This window comes from Cherax quadricarinatus, chromosome 42, assembly GCF_038502225.1.
Source record: "Cherax quadricarinatus isolate ZL_2023a chromosome 42, ASM3850222v1, whole genome shotgun sequence".
NCBI classification, from domain to species: domain Eukaryota; kingdom Metazoa; phylum Arthropoda; class Malacostraca; order Decapoda; family Parastacidae; genus Cherax; species Cherax quadricarinatus.
Genome location: NC_091333.1, coordinates 11,716,382 through 11,737,649, shown reverse-complemented (window position 1 = coordinate 11,737,649; position 21,268 = coordinate 11,716,382). Strand labels below are relative to the sequence as shown.

The 21,268-nt window shown below is 38.4% G+C and overlaps 1 protein-coding gene and 1 long non-coding RNA gene across 5 annotated transcripts in view; one reads left to right on the top strand and one right to left on the bottom strand.

Moving 5' to 3' along the window:
* LOC138853874 (uncharacterized) overlaps positions 1-16,896 on the top strand; it is a 91,536-nt gene extending 74,640 nt beyond the window's left edge. Inside the window, exon 3 of the long non-coding RNA XR_011393075.1 lies at positions 16,509-16,896. This is a non-coding gene — a long non-coding RNA (uncharacterized lncRNA). The remainder of the gene's footprint in view (positions 1-16,508) is intronic.
* The window catches only part of LOC128695701 (uncharacterized), a 59,880-nt gene extending 40,062 nt beyond the window's left edge, over positions 1-19,818 (bottom strand). The window contains exons 1-6 of one of the 4 annotated variants that reach the window (XM_070093290.1): positions 19,736-19,818; positions 17,388-17,483; positions 16,893-17,082; positions 15,170-15,839; positions 7,390-7,491; positions 4,724-4,880 (exon numbers count right to left, since the gene is read on the bottom strand). In XM_070093290.1, the coding sequence (XP_069949391.1) occupies positions 4,724-4,880; positions 7,390-7,491; positions 15,170-15,839; positions 16,893-17,082; positions 17,388-17,456 (1,188 nt within the window). In that variant the 5' untranslated portion in view covers positions 17,457-17,483; positions 19,736-19,818. Of the gene's footprint in view, positions 1-4,723; positions 4,881-7,389; positions 7,492-15,169; positions 15,840-16,892; positions 17,083-17,387; positions 17,484-19,708 lie in introns of all 4 variants that reach the window. The other 3 variants (XM_070093294.1, XM_070093291.1, XM_070093292.1) reach the window with 3 other exon arrangements.
* Positions 19,819-21,268: the final 1,450 nt, after the last annotated feature.

Sequence of the window (21,268 nt, the reverse complement as noted above, 5' to 3'; positions counted from 1 at the left end):
GTTGGTAGACAGCAATTGTCCAGGGAGGTACTACCGTCCTGCCAAGTGAGTGTAAAACAGAAGCCTGTAATTGTTTTACATGATGGTAGGATTGCTGGTGTCTTTTTTCTGTCTCATAAACATGCAAGATTTCAGGTACGTCATGCTACTTCTACTTACACTTAGGTCACACTACACATACATGTTTTTTTTTTTTTTTCAACAAGTCGGCCGTCTCCCACCGAGGCAGGGTGACACATACATGTACAAGCATATATATACACACATACCCTTGTGGGTTTTCTTCTATTTCCTTACTAGTTCTTGTTTATTTCCTCTTATCCCCATAGGAAAGTGGAACAGAATTCTTCTCCCATGAGCCATGCTTGTCGTAAGAAGTGACTAAAATGCCACGAGCAAGGGGCTAGTAACCCCTTCTCCTGTATATACAGGTCCACATCCCTTTATCCTAAATTCTGAAATTTGAAAAGTTCCGAAAACTGAAGTTTTTTTGTGGTCTGTGGAGTGTCAAGTCATCTCTGTGCCGGGTTATGCCACCACATGGCGAAGTTGAGAATCATTCTGAAATTCGAAACAATACAAGCCCCAAGGGTTTTGGATAAAGGCATGTGCACCTGTATTACTAAATTTTCATACATTTTGTTAAATGTTTTATGGCCATGCTAATCGAAGTCCTTCATAAAGTTTGTACACACTGTATTATGTTTACATTTTGCTTATCTTCCATGTGGTAAGTCTTGCAGTTATGAGATGCAAGTGTGACCTGATCTAAATCCACTTTGACTGTAAATTTAGCAATCTAATTTCAATGCACTCTTTTAGAAGAATTAATAATGTGTGATGTCAGTTACAGGAGGCTATAATTTTTTACAAATGTTTTACTGCCATCCTTGAAAAGTGAAATTTGTATTAGTGATCTATAGAGCTTGTGAAAAGACAAGCATCTAGAGTCTGTTGCTATAAGGCATTAAAAGCCTGTGAAAATATTGTCAAAGAATCTAGGAATAAGGTACAGTCCATGGGAATGTAAGAAATGGCATCTTCAAAGCCAAATGAGCTTAGGGTTATGTCAAAATATTGGCTGAGTTTGTAGTCACATCCATGAACAATTTAAGGAAGTTATCAATATTTAGCGCATGTAATGACTTGCCGAACACAATAACACTGTGTCCTCAGTATTTTGTTGATATCTTTATTGGAATTAGTAAATATACTATCTCTTAAAAATTAAGTATATAAATGTGGTAATGTGGAAGGGGATGAAAAAGGCAAAAAATAAGAAAATAAGAATATGAAAAGGTTACTGATGGTACAATATAGTGGTTGGAAATTGTAGTAAGCCAACTAGGGAAGCTGCAGTGTTACAATGATTTGTTCTAACTTTTGTACAAAACAAGGTGTAACAATGCTGGTAGAATTACCGACAAAGTTGGATGTCCTGGCCCTAAGCGAAACAAGCTGAAGGGGGTAGGAGAGTTTCAGTGGGGGGAAATAAATGGGATTAAATCTGGAGTATCTGAGAGAGTTAGAGCAAAGGAAGGGGTAGCAGTAATGTTAAATGATCAGTTATGGAAGGAGAAAAGAGAATATGAATGTGTAAATTCAAGAATTATGTGGATTAAAGTAAAGGTTGGATGCGAGAAGTGGGTCATAATAAGCGTGTATGCACCTGGAGAAGAGAGGAATGCAGAGGAGAGAGAGAGATTTTGGGAGATGTTAAGTGAATGTATAGGAGCCTTTGAACCAAGTGAGAGAGTAATTGTGGTAGGGGACTTGAATGCTAAAGTAGGAGAAACTTTTAGAGAGGGTGTGGTAGGTAAGTTTGGGGTGCCAGGTGTAAATGATAATGGGAGCCCTTTGATTGAACTTTGTATAGAAAGGGGTTTAGTTATAGGTAATACATATTTTAAGAAAAAGAGGATAAATAAGTATACACGATATGATGTAGGGCGAAATGACAGTAGTTTGTTGGATTATGTATTGGTAGATAAAAGACTGTTGAGTAGACTTCAGGATGTACATGTTTATAGAGGGGCCACAGATATATCAGATCACTTTCTAGTTGTAGCTACACTGAGAGTAAAAGGTAGATGGGATACAAGGAGAATAGAAGCATCAGGGAAGAGAGAGGTAAAGGTTTATAAACTAAAAGAGGAGGCAGTTAGGGTAAGATATAAACAGCTATTGGAGGATAGATGGGCTAATGAGAGCATAGGCAATGGGGTCGAAGAGGTATGGGGTAGGTTTAAAAATGTAGTGTTAGAGTGTTCAGCAGAAGTTTGTGGTTACAGGAAAGTGGGTGCAGGAGGGAAGAGGAGCGATTGGTGGAATGATGATGTAAAGAGAGTAGTAAGGGAGAAAAAGTTAGCATATGAGAAGTTTTTACAAAGTAGAAGTGATGCAAGGAGGGAAGAGTATATGGAGAAAAAGAGAGAAGTTAAGAGAGTGGTGAAGCAATGTAAAAAGAGAGCAAATGAGAGAGTGGGTGAGATGTTATCAACAAATTTTGTTGAAAATAAGAAAAAGTTTTGGAGTGAGATTAACAAGTTAAGAAAGCCTAGAGAACAAATGGATTTGTCAGTTAAAAATAGGAGAGGAGAGTTATTAAATGGAGAGTTAGAGGTATTGGGAAGATGGAAGGAATATTTTGAGGAATTGTTAAATGTTGATGAAGATAGGGAAGCTGTGATTTCGTGTATAGGGCAAGGAGGAATAACATCTTGTAGGAGTGAGGAAGAGCCAGTTGTGAGTGTGGGGGAAGTTCGTGAGGCAGTAGGTAAAATGAAAGGGGGTAAGGCAGCCGGGATTGATGGGATAAAGATAGAAATGTTAAAAGCAGGTGGGGATATAGTTTTGGAGTGGTTGGTGCAATTATTTAATAAATGTATGGAAGAGGGTAAGGTACCTAGGGATTGGCAGAGAGCATGCATAGTTCCTTTGTATAAAGGCAAAGGGGATAAAAGAGAGTGCAAAAATTATAGGGGGATAAGTCTGTTGAGTGTACCTGGTAAAGTGTATGGTAGAGTTATAATTGAAAGAATTAAGAGTAAGACGGAGAATAGGATAGCAGATGAACAAGGAGGCTTTAGGAAAGGTAGGGGGTGTGTGGACCAGGTGTTTACAGTGAAACATATAAGTGAACAGTATTTAGATAAGGCTAAAGAGGTCTTTGTGGCATTTATGGATTTGGAAAAGGCGTATGACAGGGTGGATAGGGGGGCAATGTGGCAGATGTTGCAAGTGTATGGTGTAGGAGGTAGGTTACTGAAAGCAGTGAAGAGTTTTTACGAGGATAGTGAGGCTCAAGTTAGAGTATGTAGGAAAGAGGGAAATTTTTTCCCAGTAAAAGTAGGCCTTAGACAAGGATGTGTGATGTCACCGTGGTTGTTTAATATATTTATAGATGGGGTTGTAAGAGAAGTAAATGCGAGGGTCTTGGCAAGAGGCGTGGAGTTAAAAGATAAAGAATCACACACAAAGTGGGAGTTGTCACAGCTGCTCTTTGCTGATGACACTGTGCTCTTGGGAGATTCTGAAGAGAAGTTGCAGAGATTGGTGGATGAATTTGGTAGGGTGTGCAAAAGAAGAAAATTAAAGGTGAATACAGGAAAGAGTAAGGTTATGAGGATAACAAAAGGATTAGGTGATGAAAGATTGAATATCAGATTGGAGGGAGAGAGTATGGAGGAGGTGAACGTATTCAGATATTTGGGAGTGGACGTGTCAGCGGATGGGTCTATGAAAGATGAGGTGAATCATAGAATTGATGATGGAAAAAGAGTGAGTGGTGCACTTAGGAGTCTGTGGAGACAAAGAACTTTGTCCTTGGAGGCAAAGAGGGGAATGTATGAGAGTATAGTTTTACCAACGCTCTTATATGGGTGTGAAGCGTGGGTGATGAATGTTGCAGCGAGGAGAAGGCTGGAGGCAGTGGAGATGTCATGTCTGAGGGCAATGTGTGGTGTGAATATAATGCAGAGAATTCATAGTTTGGAAGTTAGGAGGAGGTGCGGGATTACCAAAACTGTTGTCCAGAGGGCTGAGGAAGGGTTGTTGAAGTGGTTCGGACATGTAGAGAGAATGGAGCGAAACAGAATGACTTCAAGAGTGTATCAGTCTGTAGTGGAAGGAAGGCGGGGTAGGGGTCGGCCTAGGAAGGGTTGGAGGGAGGGGGTAAAGGAGGTTTTGTGTGCGAGGGGCTTGGACTTCCAGCAGGCATGCGTGAGCGTGTTTGATAGGAGTGAATGGAGACAAATGGTTTTTAATACTTGACGTGCTGTTGGAGTGTGAGCAAAGTAACATTTATGAAGGGATTCAGGGAAACCGGCAGGCCGGACTTGAGTCCTGGAGATGGGAAGTACAGTGCCTGCACTCTGAAGGAGGGGTGTTAATGTTGCAGTTTAAAAACTGTAGTGTAAAGCACCCTTCTGGCAAGACAGTGATGGAGTGAATGATGGTGAAAGTTTTTCTTTTTCGGGCCACCCTGCCTTGGTGGGAATCGGCCGGTGTGATAATAATAATAATTTCGGGTAAATGGACACAAGTGCAACTAATGTGACAACATTTCGCTCTCCAGGAGCTTTGTCAACCTGGTAGCAGCTTGAGAAAGCCCCTGAAGAGTGAAACACTGCCACAATAAAAATTCTGTATTAGTTGCACACGTGTCTTTTTACTTAACAAAACAAGGCATCTCTGGAATAAATCAGTGTCATTCACTTGTCACCTGGGCAACAGCCATTTGTAGCTGGGCTGCTGCAGCACTCAGCCGCGTCTCCAAGCTGCTATGCTGATCCTCATACTCGCTCAGTTCTTCCAACACATTCTTTGTAACACGAGGTGTGTCCACACCCAACTGCAGCGTAGAAACTTGCCGCAACAATCTGAAAATGGCATGCAGTATTGTAGTATTGATGTGGATAATAATGCTAACAAAAATGGAGAGAGAACAGCAACATTAGAATAATAAACAGTATTAAAAATTATAGGGGGATAAGTCTGCTGAGTATACCTGGTAAAGTGTATGGTAGAGTTATTATTGAAAGAATTAAGAGTAAGACGGAGAATAGGATAGCAGATGAACAAGGAGGCTTTAGGAAAGGTAGGGGGTGTGTGGACCAGGTGTTTACATTGAAACATATAAAAGAACAGTATTTAGATAAGGCTAAAGAGGTCTTTGTGGCATTTATGGATTTGGAAAAGGCATATGACAGGGTGGATAGGGGGGCAATGTGGCATATGTTGCAAGTGTATGGTGTAGGAGGTAGGTTACTGAAAGCAGTGAAGAGTTTTTACGAGGATAGTGAGGCTCAAGTTAGAGTATGTAGGAAAGAGGGAAATTTTTTCCCAGTAAAAGTAGGCCTTAGACAAGGATGTGTGATGTCACCGTGGTTGTTTAATATATTTATAAATGGGGTTGTAAGAGAAGTAAATGCGAGGGTCTTGGCAAGAGGCGTGGAGTTAAAAGATAAAGAATCACACACAAAGTGGGAGTTGTCACAGCTGCTCTTTGCTGATGTCACTGTGCTCTTGGGAGATTCTGAAGAGAAGTTGCAGAGATTGGTGGATGAATTTGGTAGGGTGTGCAAAAGAAGAAAATTAAAGGTGAATACAGGAAAGAGTAAGGTTATGAGGATAACAAAAAGATTAGGTGATGAAAGATTGAATATCAGATTGGAGGGAGAGAGTATGGAGGAGGTGAATGTATTCAGATATTTGGGAGTGGACGTGTCAGCGGATGGGTCTATGAAAGATGAGGTGAATCATAGAATTGATGAGGGGAAAAGAGTGAGTGGTGCACTTAGGAGTCTGTGGAGACAAAGAACTTTGTCCTTGGAGGCAAAGAGGGGAATGTATGAGAGTATAGTTTTACCAACGCTCTTATATGGGTGTGAGGCATGGGTGATGAATGTTGCAGCGAGGAGAAGGCTGGAGGCAGTGGAGATGTCATGTCTGAGGGCAATGTGTGGTGTGAATATAATGCAGAGAATTCGTAGTTTGGAAGTTAGGAGGAGGTGCGGGATTACCAAAACTGTTGTCCAGAGGGCTGAGGAAGGGTTGAGGTGGTTCGGACATGTAGAGAGAATGGAGCGAAACAGAATGACTTCAAGAGTGTATCAGTCTGTAGTGGAAGGAAGGCGGGGTAGGGGTCGGCCTAGGAAAGGTTGGAGAGAGGGGGTAAAGGAGGTTTTGTGTGCGAGGGGCTTGGACTTCCAGCAGGCATGCGTGAGCGTGTTTGATAGGAGTGAATGGAGACAAATGGTTTTTAATACTTGACGTGCTGTTGGAGTGTGAGCAAAGTAACATTTATGAAGGGGTTCAGGGAAACCGGCAGGCCGGACTTGAGTCCTGGAGATGGGAAGTACAGTGCCTGCACTCTGAAGGAGGGGTGTTAATGTTGCAGTTTAAAAACTGTAGTGTAAAGCACCCTTCTGGCAAGACAGTGATGGAGTGAATGATGGTGAAAGTTTTTCTTTTTCGGGCCACCCTGCCTTGGTGGGAATCGGCCAGTGTGATAATAAAAAAAATAATTAAAAATAAATTGCAAAACATTTAACTTCTCCATACATATGAATGGAGAAAATTTTGTAAGTTTGATAACCACTAAGGTATGATTTAAACTTGAAGCCCTGAAACAACTGCACAGATTTTGCACTTGTGTGTTAGGGATGGAATGATATATTTTTCAACACACCAGTCATCTCCCACCAAGGTAGGGTGACCTGAAGAAGAAGAAACACTTTCACCATCACTTGTGAAAAGATGTCATTGGAAAATGCAAGACAGGCCACACAACAAAGTTTATGACTCTGCAATTTGCAATGGAAGAAAATGAAGGAACAGCACAGCAACTACAATAGATCAGATAGAGTAGAGAAAGATCCCCTTTTATGAAGTATTTCAGGGGATCTCATTAGTCAGGTTTGAGTCTTGGGGGTGGGAAGTACAGTGCCTGCACTCTGAAGGAGGGACGGGGGTGTTGCAGCTCAAATGGTCATCTGAACTGTGGTGTCAGGCACTCTTCTGGGAAGAGAGCAATTATGTAAAAAGACACAAATGCAACTCATGTGACATTTTATTGTGGCAACATTTTGCTCTGAGCTTTGTCAAGCCAGTAAAAGCTTGACAAAGCTCCTGGAAAGTGAAATGTTATGTCACAGTAATTCCGTGTCCTTTTACCTAACAGTCTACCTTTATTACTAAGACAGCAATTGAATGATTTACAGTGAATGTGTTTATTATGTTCATCCCTACTACTAAGAGAGACAATTTACTGCTAATGTTTTCTCTGAAAATTAAGTTTGACAAAACAGGTTGACAACTAGCACTAAAGAATACCAAACATAACTTTTATTTGAGGTGTTAATGACTTGAAAAGTGTGCTTCTCGTACCTAATAACACAGTTGAGGCTACTGGTAGCAGCAAGAGCCAGACTCAGTAGACCACTACACTCATCATGCACCATCAGTGAGACTTCCCGCAAATCTTCGCTGCTGAAAGAGGGAAAAATCAGTTTCAGAATATCAAATTTGTATGAGAATTTCCATTCAGCAAACAGCATAGTTTTAGTCTGATATTATATCTTAAGCTCCAACATACAATATTTTGGTAAAAATTACTTTGAGTAATTTTATTATAGTATGGTTTTTAATAAAAAAGTTAATAAATGTACAGTGATACCTCGAGTTTCAAACAGCTCCCAACTCGAGCAATACGTAAGTGTACTTTTGTAAGTGTATTTTTTGGGGGTCTGAAACGGACTAATCTAATTTAGGTCATTCCGTATGGGAACAAATTTGTTCGGTATCATCACTCAAACAGCATTCTGGAACAAATTAAGTTCGTAATTTGAGATACCACTATACATGTAATACTGTAAATGAAGCCAAACATAAATAGTATGCAGTGTTGTCAATAATATTTGTCTGACTCAGTAATAATACAATAATACTGTACAATATCCTACTATAATTTATGCATACAGTAGGGCCCCACTTATATGGCAGGTTAGGTTCCAGGTTGCCACCAGAAAGCAGACATTGCTGGAAACCAGAATGTCATTTTTTGCACTTATAAATGCATATACTAAATGCCAGAAACAAGTTTACACTATCATATATTAAGTTAGCAATAGAACTAGGCATTAAAAACAATAAAAAGTAAAATGTACACACAGTACACTCGTTACTTACCTTAAAACATTTGTAGTCTTAATGTAGGGTGAGAGGTGAGTAGTATTTATTTGTAGGAAGTCAGGTGTGGGAGGTATGGTAGCCAGCCAGGCCAGGCCACCCCACCCACACATAATGAACTACGACATTTAAAGCACTCTAGAGTGATAAAATCCATATACAGTACATTCATTACTTACCTTAACCCTTTGAGGGTCACCAGGCCCTCTCAGAGACTTGTTCTCAGGGTCGCCAAAATTTAAAAAAAAAAAAAAAATTATTTTTTCTAATGAAAAGATAGAGAATCTTTTCCCAATCATAATGACACCAAAAGTATGAAATTTGATGGAAAACTTACAGAATTATGCTCTTGCGAAGTTAGCAGTCTTGACGATGTTTACGCATTGGCGATTTTGCCCACTTTGAGCCCTATTTTCGGCCAATTCCAGTGTACTAGTCGATAAAAATCATAACTATTTCGCTAGAACTCCGTTTTTTCTATCGAATGAACACAAGAAACCATCCATTTACCGATTTCAACTATCCTATAAAGTGGTCAGAATTTAGCAATTTTGCCAATTTCACACAAATTTCAAAAGATGCCAATTTCCAAATAGGGTCCAGAATAAACAAGAAAGACATTCCTGGCACTAAAATAACATTTCCTCTGTTCATTAGTCACATCCCCACGCCCCTCTTACATTTCTTTTGCTTTCCACTTTGAAATTTTATTCTCACAAAATATAGAAGATTTACTGTTATGCAGACTACTGTATTAGTGTAGAAATGGTATAAATAATACCAGCGCACTTGTGAAAGAATATTAGATTCACCAGTTGACGTGTATTGGACGCGTGGCAGGATTTGTTTGCTTTTGAACTTCGGCAAAAATCGAACATTTCTGCTACTTTGAGCTCAATTTCAAGGCACTTTTCATTGTGAAACCAATCAAAATCATCTCAATTTCTATAATATGTCTTCCATTCTATAAAATAAGACCAGGAAAACTAGAAAACAACCATAAATACCATACGAAAATACAGTGCAAAGTCGCTGTTTTAAACCAAAAACACGGTCAAAGTTTTTTCTTTCTCATTACGCACTGTGCTGGAGGATTTTTTTTATACTGCGCACACTGACCACATAGACCCATTCTTTCATATGTAGGCCTACCAGCTTTCTCTCGCTAGATTTGAGGGCACTAGAATTTATGCGTACTAGTACGTCAAAAACCCTGGCGTGTAAGCCGTACTAGTACGGCCGAAACCCCGAAAGGGTTAAAATACATGTATTTGTAGTAAACGAGGTAAAACGAATAAATGAGAGAGAGAGAGAGAACAAGTAAATGAGAAAGGAGAGAGAAGCGGAATTATGTAAACAAACAGACAAACGCGTCTGGTTTTGGTTCATACACGTAACATCTCATATTTATGTTAATTTATTCTACTATGGGTGTATTTATCATGTTTGTATGTCACATAGCATGTTTATTATATAATTTTGAAAAAATATCATAGATAGATTAATGAAAATGTTTATATTAACGTAATATATACGACATTTAATGCACCTCAGAGTGATTATTATTGTGTATTATTCTTTCTTTCAACACACCGGCCGTATCCCACCGAGGCGGGGTAGCCCAAAAGGAAAAACAAAAGTTTTTCCTTTTACATTTAGTAATATATACAGGAGAAGGGGTTACCTAGCCCCTTGCTCCCAGCATTTTAGTCGCCTCTTACAACACGCATGGCTTACGGAGGAAGAATTATGTTTCACTTCCCCATGGAGATAAGAGGAAATAAACAAGAACAAGAACTAGAAAGAGAACAGCAGAAAACCCAGAGGAGTGTATATATATGCTTGTACATGTATGTGTAGTGTGACCTAAGTGTAAGTAGAAGTAGAAAGACGTACCTGAAATCTTGCATGTTTATGAGACAGAGAAAAGGACACCAGCAATCCTACCATCATGTAAAACAATTACAGGCTTTCGTTTTACACTCACTTGGCAGAACGGTAGTACCTCCCTGGGCGGTTGCTGTCTACCAACCTACTACCTAGGAATTGTGCATTATTATTATTATTACTACTATTATTATTATTATTATTATTAATATGGTGTCCTCAAGATTAATAAGACACTCTTAGTGATTTTAATGAGGGCCTGCATGCCAGCACACTGTGTAAGTTTATTTAGGTACAGGTACACATAAGTATAATTATTACAGTACATATATATAAAACATGAAATAACTTTAAAACACTTGAAATTTTGGAAAGTTTCCAGACATAATGGAGAGAGACAGAGTTTACGGAGCTCACGGAAAATGTAAACAAACCAGGTGAGGTGCAGTGACCACAATAAAAAGTCAGGTGAGGGAAGCCGTATAGAGAGTTTGGGTCATAATTTGAAATGTCCATATTAGCAGAATGCCGTAAGGCGAAACACTGTAAAGCGGGTCCCAACTATATTATAATACACATAATGGCGATAGTTATCCACCCATCTAATTAAATTGAAAATGGCACCCTTAGCTCAAATTAAAACCTGCATGAACCACATTGTATTACAAGTACTACAGTGTTACCTCGAGTTTCAAACAGCTCCGGACTCGAACAATTATGTAAGTGTATTTATTTAAGTGCTTTTGTAAGGGTATTTTTGGGGATCTGAAATGGACTAATCTAATTTACATTGTTCCTTATGGGAAAAAATTCATTTTGTATCAGTACTCGAACAGCCTTCTGGAATGAATTAAGTTCGTAACTCGAGGTATCACTGTATTTGCCTGAAAATAAACCAATCTAAAGATCTGCATGCAAAATTTAAACTTGTTTCTGAGATAACTGATTTGTAAAAAAATATTCAAAGAGTACTACAAAAATGAAGAGAAACAATAATGAATTATTATTTAAAAAATCAGTATGGAAAACTCTCGATATACTATTCTTTCTAGATACAGTCAACTCTCTTATAAAGTTCCTCTATATAGAGCAGTTTTTTTTTTTGTACACATTCAGTTTTGAATGAATTTTTCTATTTTTTTTTTTTTAACAAGTTGGCGGTCTCCCACCGAGGCAGGGTGACCCAAAAAGAAAGAAAATCCCCAAAAAGAAAATACTTCATCATCATTCAACACTTTCACCTCACTCATACATAATCAATGTTTTTGCAGAGGTGCACAGAACACAACAGTTTAGAAGCATATACGTATAAAGATACACAACATATCCCTCCAAACTGCCAATATCCCAAACCCCTCCTTTAAAGTGCAGGCATTGTACTTCCCATTTTCAGTACTCAAGTCTGGCTATATATAAATAACTGGTTTCCCTGAATCCTTTCACTAAATATTACCCTGCTCACACTCCAACAGCTCGTCAGGTCCCAAATACCATTCGTCTCCATTCACTCCTATCTAACGCGCTCACGCAAGCTTTCTGGAAGTCCAAGCCCCTCGCCCACATAACCTCCTTTACCCCCTCCCTCCAACCTTTTTGAGGATAACCCCCTACCCCGCCTTCCTTCCCTACAGATTTATATACTCTCCATGTCATTCTACTTTGATCCACTCTCTCTAAATGACCAAACCACCTCAACAACCCCTCTTCAGCCCTCTGACTAATACTTTTATTAGCTCCACACCTTCTCCTAATTTTCACACTCCGAATTTTCTGCATAATATTTACACCACACATTGCCCTTAGACAGGACATCTCCACCGCCTCCTCACTGCAGCATATACGTACAATCCAAGCTTCACACCCATATAAGAGTGTTGGTACTACTATACTTTCATACATTCCCTTCTTTGCCTCCATAGATAATGTTTTTTGTCTCAATATATACCTCATTGCACCACTCACCTTTTTTCCTTCATCAATTCTATGATTAACCTCATCCTTCATAAATCCATCCGTTGACATGTCAACTCCCAAATATCTGAAAACATTCACTTCTTCCATACTTTTCCTCTCCAATTTGATATCCAATTTTTCTTTATCTAAATCATTTGATACCTTCATCACCTTACTCTTTTCTATGTTCACTTTCAACTTTCTACCTTTACACATCGCACTACATAGAGGAGCTTTTTGAGAAAGCTTACTATAATGAGCACAATCCACTGGGTAAACTGGATTTTTAACTCCTTTATTTTCAATGTTAAATTGTAATATGTATTACTATAAACTGTGTGCATAGTACAGTGGCATCCCGAGTTTCATACAGCTCCCAACTCGAAAAATTATCTAAGTGTATTATTGTAAGTGCTTTTGTAAGTGTATTTTTGGGGGTCTGAAATGGACTAATCTAATTTACATTATTCCTTATGGGAACAAATTCATTCGGCAATGGCACTCGAAGGCCTTCCTGAACGAATTTTGCACGAAACTTGGGGTACCACTGTATTATCTTAGTTATACAGTAGTTAAGTACCTTGTTTTTGGGGTGGCGAACTGTACAGTGGACCCTCGCCTAACGAACGCATCGCATAACGTTAAATTCACTTATTGATACATTTTAACGCTAACATTTTGCCTTGGCTAACGCTAAAAAACTCGCCTAATGATATTCGTTCTCGGGTACCAATTAATATTGTTAGGTGAGGGTCCACTGTATTTGTAATTATTTTTTATTATGGAACCATATGGGAGTTTCGTATAGTCTCTTGTGACCAATGGATGAAACTGTCAATAAATCTTAAGTTTTGTCAGCATGCCCAAACATACTATGTGATACATATGCATCTTATATTCCACTAACATTTTATATATCCCCTGTTAAAAAAATTAATTGTAAAAAATAAATATCCCTTGGACTCAAGTTCTGCTGATAAATTTAGCTTGTGAACTGGATAAACATTTTGAGTAATACACAAGAAATGTTCCCTAGTAGTGGTAATATCTTAAAAAAAAAAAAAAAATCCCCCAAACATGCAAAATTTTATCAGCTATCCTCTGTACAACAATGCATAAATTGTTAAAGTTACATTCAGCAGTTTATTTACCCACGAAGGCCAGGGTTAGGCAGCTAAGCAACTATCTAAGCAAAAAATAACAATGAAAGCATCCATGAACAAAATATAATAGCTTCATCTTCCAAGCATTTCTTTCTATCTAGTGTATAAATTTTTGGGATACAAATCCAAACTACCTGTCATCGGCTTCAGAGGCATGTAGAGAAGAAAATGAAAATTAAATCTTAATTCATTTGAGATGTAACAATACAGAGAGTATGAAACCTCAGTGACTAACACAATTACAGTCTCTCGTCACTTAATGACAGTGTTCCAGTTCTAAGAGTAGGTCGGTAAATGAATTGGTCATTAAGCGAGGAGCATGCTATACTGGTAGTGGGTTTGTGTCAACCATCTTTAGATATTATTTTAATGTTACCCATGCACCATTTATAACATTGTTAGCATATTTTTAAATATTTATACAGTAGTGTACTGTATATTATAATAAACAGAATAGAGGAAATCAGTTCTAATATACATTATTTAGGTCTGCATACTGGTCAGAGAGCTGGCCGTAAGTCCGAGCGATTCTTAAACAAGTACATCGCTAAGTAAGGAGAGGCTGTATTGCACGAATAGAAGTAATTAAGAAACTGAGTACAATACCATATATACACTGTACACGTATTTTACTTTAAGTATAATACATAACATGCAGACATACAGTATATTCCATATAATTTCCATATAAATTTATTCCATTAATAAATACGGTAGATACATAAATATAAAATAATATAGCTTGCAGTATAACACAACTTCGCTTTTAGGTACACTTCAATATGTACTATAAAGCAATATATCAATCAGCACTTCACAGCAAATACTGTACTAACTTGCAATATCCTACAAGGTACTGTCCCTTGCAGTACCATACAATATAAACTCATGAGCCTTTTGACACAGAAATATATAAGCACCACACTTTCTAAAACCTCCCAGCAATGAACAGTGATGCCTTGAGATTAGATTAAAGCTTTCAATAATTACTTTTCACATACAGTATCAGAGTAAATCAGAGACTGCTATTACTGGACTAATGCTAAGAACTAAGGAATTATCTATCTTCAGAAATCTGGTGCATATCATATAAAAGTGACTCATAATAATTGTTCATTAATAGGCCTACATGTAATTCATGTATTAGATTTTTTTTATTAACACATATTCCATTTCCCACCGAGACAGGGCAACCTGAAAAAGAAGAAACACTTTCAACACCATTCACTCCATCACTATCTTGCCAGAGGTATGCCTATAATATAGTTCAAAAACTGCAACATATCTCCACCCCTCCTTCAGAGTGCAGTCACTGTACCTCCCACCTCCAGGGCTCACTCCAACAGCACGTCAAGTCATATAAACCATTTGTCTCTACTCTCTCCTATCCAACACGCTCATGCACGCTCCCTGGAAGTCTAAGCCCCTCGAACACACAACACCTCCTTTACCCCTCCCTCCAACTTTTCCCAGGATGACCCCTACCCCACCTTCCTTCCACTACAGATTTATATGACCTTCAAGTCCTCTCTAAATATCAGAACCACCTCAACAACCCTTCCTCAGCCCTCTGGATAATACTTTTAGAAACCCCACACCTTCTAATTTCCAAGCTACAGATTCTCTGTATAATATTCACATCACACATTGCCCTCAGACATGACATCTCCTCTGCCTCCAGGCTTCTCTTTGTTGCAACATTCACCACCCATGCTTCACACCCATATAAGAGCGTTGGTAGCACTACACTCTTATACATTCCCTTCTTTAGGTTAAGGATCAAGTATAGCCATAAATCCTAACAGATTGAGAATGACTGCTGATATGCCTATGCATTATGCTCCTCAAGGCCCTTTTAAACTGCATTTACAAGGAAATACTTTCACCATTACTCATTCAATAGGTATTGCGACAGAATTATAAAAAATAAAAATCCCTAACCTAATAAAATCATGCACAAAAAATATGATAATTACCTAGTCTGCAAGGAACTTTGCCTGGAGTTACCAAGCTCTCTGCAATTCTTTATTAGTGGCACAGTAAGGGTCTCATAACCGTCTACAGAAGATTCTCGGATGGTGGAGTTGCACACATCCTTCACATCTTTGCTCACTGCATTTTTCTCATCTTTTATATCACTGATATTATTTGGAGAAGCAGAAAGTTCCAACTGTAGTCTTGGAATACTGCTAGAACTGCTGTTTTCAAAATTTCCATTATCTTCAGGAATGGAATAACCTTTACCTTCTGAAAGACCTAGGTTATTTAAATTTTTTGGTCTGTCTTCTGAGACAGTAGATTTAGAAAGTTCTTTTGAATCAGCATTTTTATTTGGGATCATTCCTGAATAATGCAAAATATCATCACCATTATTAACAGGAACTGAGTTAGTAATCCCAGTATTATTTTGCACTGGTATCACAACTTCACATAGGTCTTTATTCTCTAAATATTTATACAGCTTCTGTGGCTGTTTTTGAAACAATCTACTGGACAGACTCAAAGATTTATCTCCCACCACAGGAGCTGGTCGATGGTTTATTGCATCAGTCGCTGGAATAAAGCTTCTTATATTGAGTTTTGCTCTCTCTATAGCTAGGGTTTCTGCAGCACTTATTAGTCTCTCAATTTCATTGTCCCCTCCATCTGTGTATTTTGAAAAACAAAAATATATATTATAAAAGAACATATAAGAATAGGTAAGTAGAGAAAGAATAAGAAAGAATAGGTAGGTAGAGACAAATGCACAGATAGCTGACAACAATTTAAAGTGAAAATATCACCTTTATTCTTTTTAAGTGATGCACCATCAGTTATTGAACTACTGATGAGTACACTCTACAGGGAAACAAGCCAGGCCACAGAGGATGTACTTTGACCCTAAGCTGTTCATTATATCCCAAATAACCTGACTATCTTTGTTCCTAATTTCTTCCCATATGACCTCAATTTCTTCTACTACTTATTTCAGATTTTACAGATATCAGTGAGTACTATTTAACAAAGCATTATCTGAAATATAACCTATGTCATAAATGGCAATTCCACTAGATCTAATTATACTGTATAAGAATACTCTACTTACTGCACTTGATCAAATCCTATCTTGTTATATTATTATTTTTTGTTGTCTTATTATTTTATTAGCTTTTGTTTTCTTGTTATTTTATTATTTTTCTAAAGATTTGCATCTTTCTCAAGATTTCTTCCACTGTCACAAAAATTGTAGATGTAGGTTATTTTGGAAAGGCACCTCTACATTGAAGGAATTTTTAAAATATTCACAGCCATAACATCATCTATTATCACTTACAGGCAATGCATGAGGCCCTGCTGGCAAGAAAATATCACCGATGTAAGACTGGCTAGTGGCATGGTATGCTGATCACATAGTGGAGAAGTGTCAAATAAGGAGAAGTTTTTTAATATGCAACTAATATTTCTCTATTTTTATATTTTTGTATGTGTCTGAAGTGTATCTGGATAATTTTAAATTTTCTGTACAAATATTGTAACCAATGTATTTTGTGGAAATTTGAATTTTTAAAAAGATGTTGGTTTAATAAATCCTGCAACTTATGATGAGTAACCTTCCAATACTAAAGACAAAAGCTATGAAATTAAAATATTTAAATACAAAACACAACCCATAATGCCATTCATTCGTTACGAAATATATAAAGGTTGAGGGAATCTCACCAGGTTTGGTTCGAACTGTGGGTATATCATGAGAGGCTGAATTTAGTGATGACGAAGCATCACTTTCTGCACTGCTATGACACTCTGATACACTGCTGCGGCACTCTGATACACTGCTACGGCACTCTGATACACTGCTGCGGCACTCTGATACACTGCTATACATGCTCTCACTGTCTTGATCTCGCTCCTTTTGGGTTATAGAATTACTGTATGTACAAACTTCAAAATATTTATAAGATTTCATTTTTGTTATGCATGTCACATGAAAATAGTCCCAGCATATTAAAATAATCAGAACATCATCCAATTTTATTCATGTTAAGAAATTCCTTGCATCAAAAAAGTGAACATTTCCTCAAAGCAAGAAAAGAACACCACAGTTAATGTAATTAAACTGATATACAAGTTTAAACAAAAAAAAAGCTTTTAATGTGGTAAACCAGAAACCTAGTGCGACATAACCAAAATATTTTCTATGGATTTTAAACTTACAGTACAATCTGATGGCAAATTCCTAGAATTTGGTAATGGTGCCTTTAAGTCTGTGTAATCACTTGCCATGACAGTCAACTCTGTTATTGATTATTTCTACAAAAGAAAAGAGTACAAAACTATTAATACAATATTACAGTAATACAATATCACAGTAATACAATATCACAGTAATACAATATCACAGTAATACAACATCACAGTAATACAATATCAAAGAAATACAATATCACAGAAATACAATATCACATAATACAATACCACAGAAATGCAATGTCACATAATACAGTATCATATTAATTCTAAGAGGGGGCACCATGAGTACACTAAGAGACAACACAATAAGTGCCAGGGGCTCAAGATTGCTCAACTGCCTCCCAGTATACATAAGGATTACCATTAGACCCCCTGGCTGCCTTCAAGAGGAACCTGGACAAGCACCTAGTCAGTACCTGGCCAGCTGGGCTGTGGCTCATACTTTGATTTGTGGGTGGCCAGCAGTAACAACCAGGGTGAATAGGTCCTGATCCATTGTGAGATCTAGTCATGGACAAGGCTTCAGGGGCACTGACCCCCCAAATCACCCACCAGGTATACTTCAGGTGACCAAGAGTGCCAGCTCTTGATCACCTGCAGACTGATTCCTTCAGTCTGAGATGCAGGTTTATGAAAATAATGCCCCTTGGTATATTATCAGTTCCCAGGCATATATTTTTGGATTTTTTCCCAGTCTTGGGAAATCGCCATTTTCTCAGACAAACCTTTGCTTATTTATACTCCCGTAGAGTATAAATTCTGCTGAAAACGTCTCTCTCTCATGTGTCACCTTTTATCAGTTATGAATTTGTAATCCCATTAGAGGGTGTCTGATTTTGCTGGAGCAGACACACATGTTAAGATGAATGGCCATTCTGGAATGTGCTAATTGAAGTTGTGTAGTAATGCATAAGACCTTCTTGATCTCTGCTAGTGCAAAGTATACAGGTCACGACCCCTTTCATCCTCAGAATATGGGAAAGTAGTGAGAGGGATCTTAACACCTTCATGGGGTCACTGCCTCTGAGGACGTCCATATCCCTGGGGGTTGGAGAAAAATTTTCTCTACAAACCTTAAAGTCTTTACTATAAAAACCCGAGTGTGGTAATGATAAGTATAAACAAAGAAACTATATTAGCAATTTACACTTGATTAAGTCTTACTGCAAGCAAATGCAATCACTGAATTATTATTCATCCATGGAAATGGGCTAAATGTATTCAGGTAATACAGTTCTGTATAACCGAGATATATGGACATCAGAGAAAAAAGAATTATGCAAAAAGATGAATGTACATCATATAAAAATATTTGTCACACAAAGAAGTGTTCACCGTCAAAAAAAAAGCAGCCACCATGGAAGCCATACAGAAGTGCATTATTAATATTACTACAACTATAAGCGCTAAACCCACAAGGGTCATACAGCGATACAGAAGTGCAAGTTACCCCTGAAATTGTAGAGAGAATAAAAAAGCATTAGTCTGTAAAAGGACTGGTTGCACAGTAACTACTATTACCACACCTTGCACTACCACAACAGCCACTATCACCACACTTTGCACTATCACAACCACTACTACCACACATCGCACCACCACAACAACCACTATCACCACACCTTGCACTACCACAACAACCACTACTACCACACATTGCACCACCACAACAACCACTATCACCACACCTTACACTACCACAACAACCACTATCACCACACTTTGCACTACCACAATAACCACTATCACCACACCTTGCACTACCACAACAACCACTATCACCACACCTTGCACTACCACAACAACCACTATCACCACACCTTGCACTATCACAACCACTACTACCCCACATCGCACCACCACAACCACTATCACCACACCTTGCACTACCACAACAACCACTATCACCACACCTTGCACTATCACAACCACTACTATCACACATCGCACCACAACAACCACTATCACCACACCTTGCACTATCACAACCACTACTACCACACATCGCACCACCACAACAACCACTATCACCACACCTTGCACTATCACAACCACTACTACCACACATCGCACCACCACAACAACCACTATCACCACACCTTGCACTATCACAACCACTACTACCACACATCGTACCACCACAACAACCACTATCACCTCGCAATCTACCAACAATCGATTTTATTTCCAGTCATACATGAGTCACATACAAATCAATAACCCTCTACCACCCCACAATACCCCCTCCTTTACCCCCAGCCTTATTTTAGCTCGCTAGCTTTCACCTCTAGCAACTACAACTAGTCACCAACATCAAGTCCTTGTTAACTGTTTGAAAATGAAGGGAGAGTTCCAGGGAAAACAGTTTTGTTTTTGTTGTTAGGGTTGTTAAGGGTCTCCAAAACTCTCATCTTATTGAACCCTTCTTGTCGGGAGGCTGGAATGAGTGATTATTATTATTATTATTATAATCAAGGGGAAGCGCTAAACCCGTAGGATTATACAGCGCCTTGGGGGGGATGTGGAAGGCATTCAGGCTTAATTCGGAGAACTGGAGCACAGATCCAATTCCCTAAATCAAGAGCCCCTCACCAACATCAAGGAACCTTCCCTGAGGGGATGGAATGAGTGAGTAAGAAAGTAAGTACGTAATTACTAGTACATGTACAATGTATACAGTCCTAGCCGACATCACTGACTTACTACTATATAGCCCAGTGTAAGTAAAGTCAAGAAAGAACAAAATGGCACAATACCCTGGCTGGAACAACACACAAATACCCTGCACATAGGAAAAAGAAACTTATGAGGATGTTTCGGTTCGACTTGGAGCATTAACTAGTCACACATTAACATACGAAGGTAAGGGAGCCGGCACATATACGAGAGGAGGGTAGGGAGGGGACAAAGAAAGGAGGAAGTAAAGGTAATAATAATAATAATAATAATAATAATAATAATAATATCTTTATTTCCACAAGTACATGCACAAGATATGCGGGACTAGCTGACATCAATGACATACTACTATATAGAAAGCCGCTTGTTATGCTGAGCATTTCGGACAATTCGGTCAGTTTTGTCCCAGGATGCGACCCACACCAATCGACTAACACCCAGGTACCCATTTTACTGATGGGAAACATAGACAACCAGTGTTAAGAAACACGCCCAATGTTTCTGCCCTTGCTGGGAATTGAACCCGAGTAGTGGTAGATGTAATGCTGGTAGTGGAAGAAGTAGTAGTAGTAGCAGTAGGGGGAGTAGTAGTAGTGCCACAAGAGGCAAAAAGTGGAGTGAAGCGAGGAAACAGTAGTTCTAAAAAATGATAAGTAAAAAAGATAAGATAAGAAAGCCAATTTAGATACAGGTACATATAAGCACAGTTAGACATATCTAGGTGACCACAATTGTCATATATATTAGTATGTGTGTAAGTTACCTAGGATAATCCCCAAAAAAGTTAGACGACGTGACGTATTTCCACTAGGGTCCCTGGGATACGAAATAATTTGCCCAAATCTGAGAGGGAATTATAACAGAAACAAAGTTTCCTCAGGTAGCAGAAACGGGGAGAGCTGGAAGTTGAAAAGACAGATGAGTAAGAGGGATGTTAGGAAGCAGTTCTTCAGCCTGAGAGTGGTTAGGAAGTGCAACGACCTGGATAGTGTAGTAGTAGAGTCAGGTTCTATAAGGAGCTTTAAAAAAGTAAATTTTGATACAATTACAATTTTTGGATTATTGCAATTGCCTTATATAATAATATATATGTGCAGATTGCCTTAGATTATCCAAAAAAAAAGAAAAATATCAAAGTGACTTATTTCCAGCCAAGATAAAGTAAA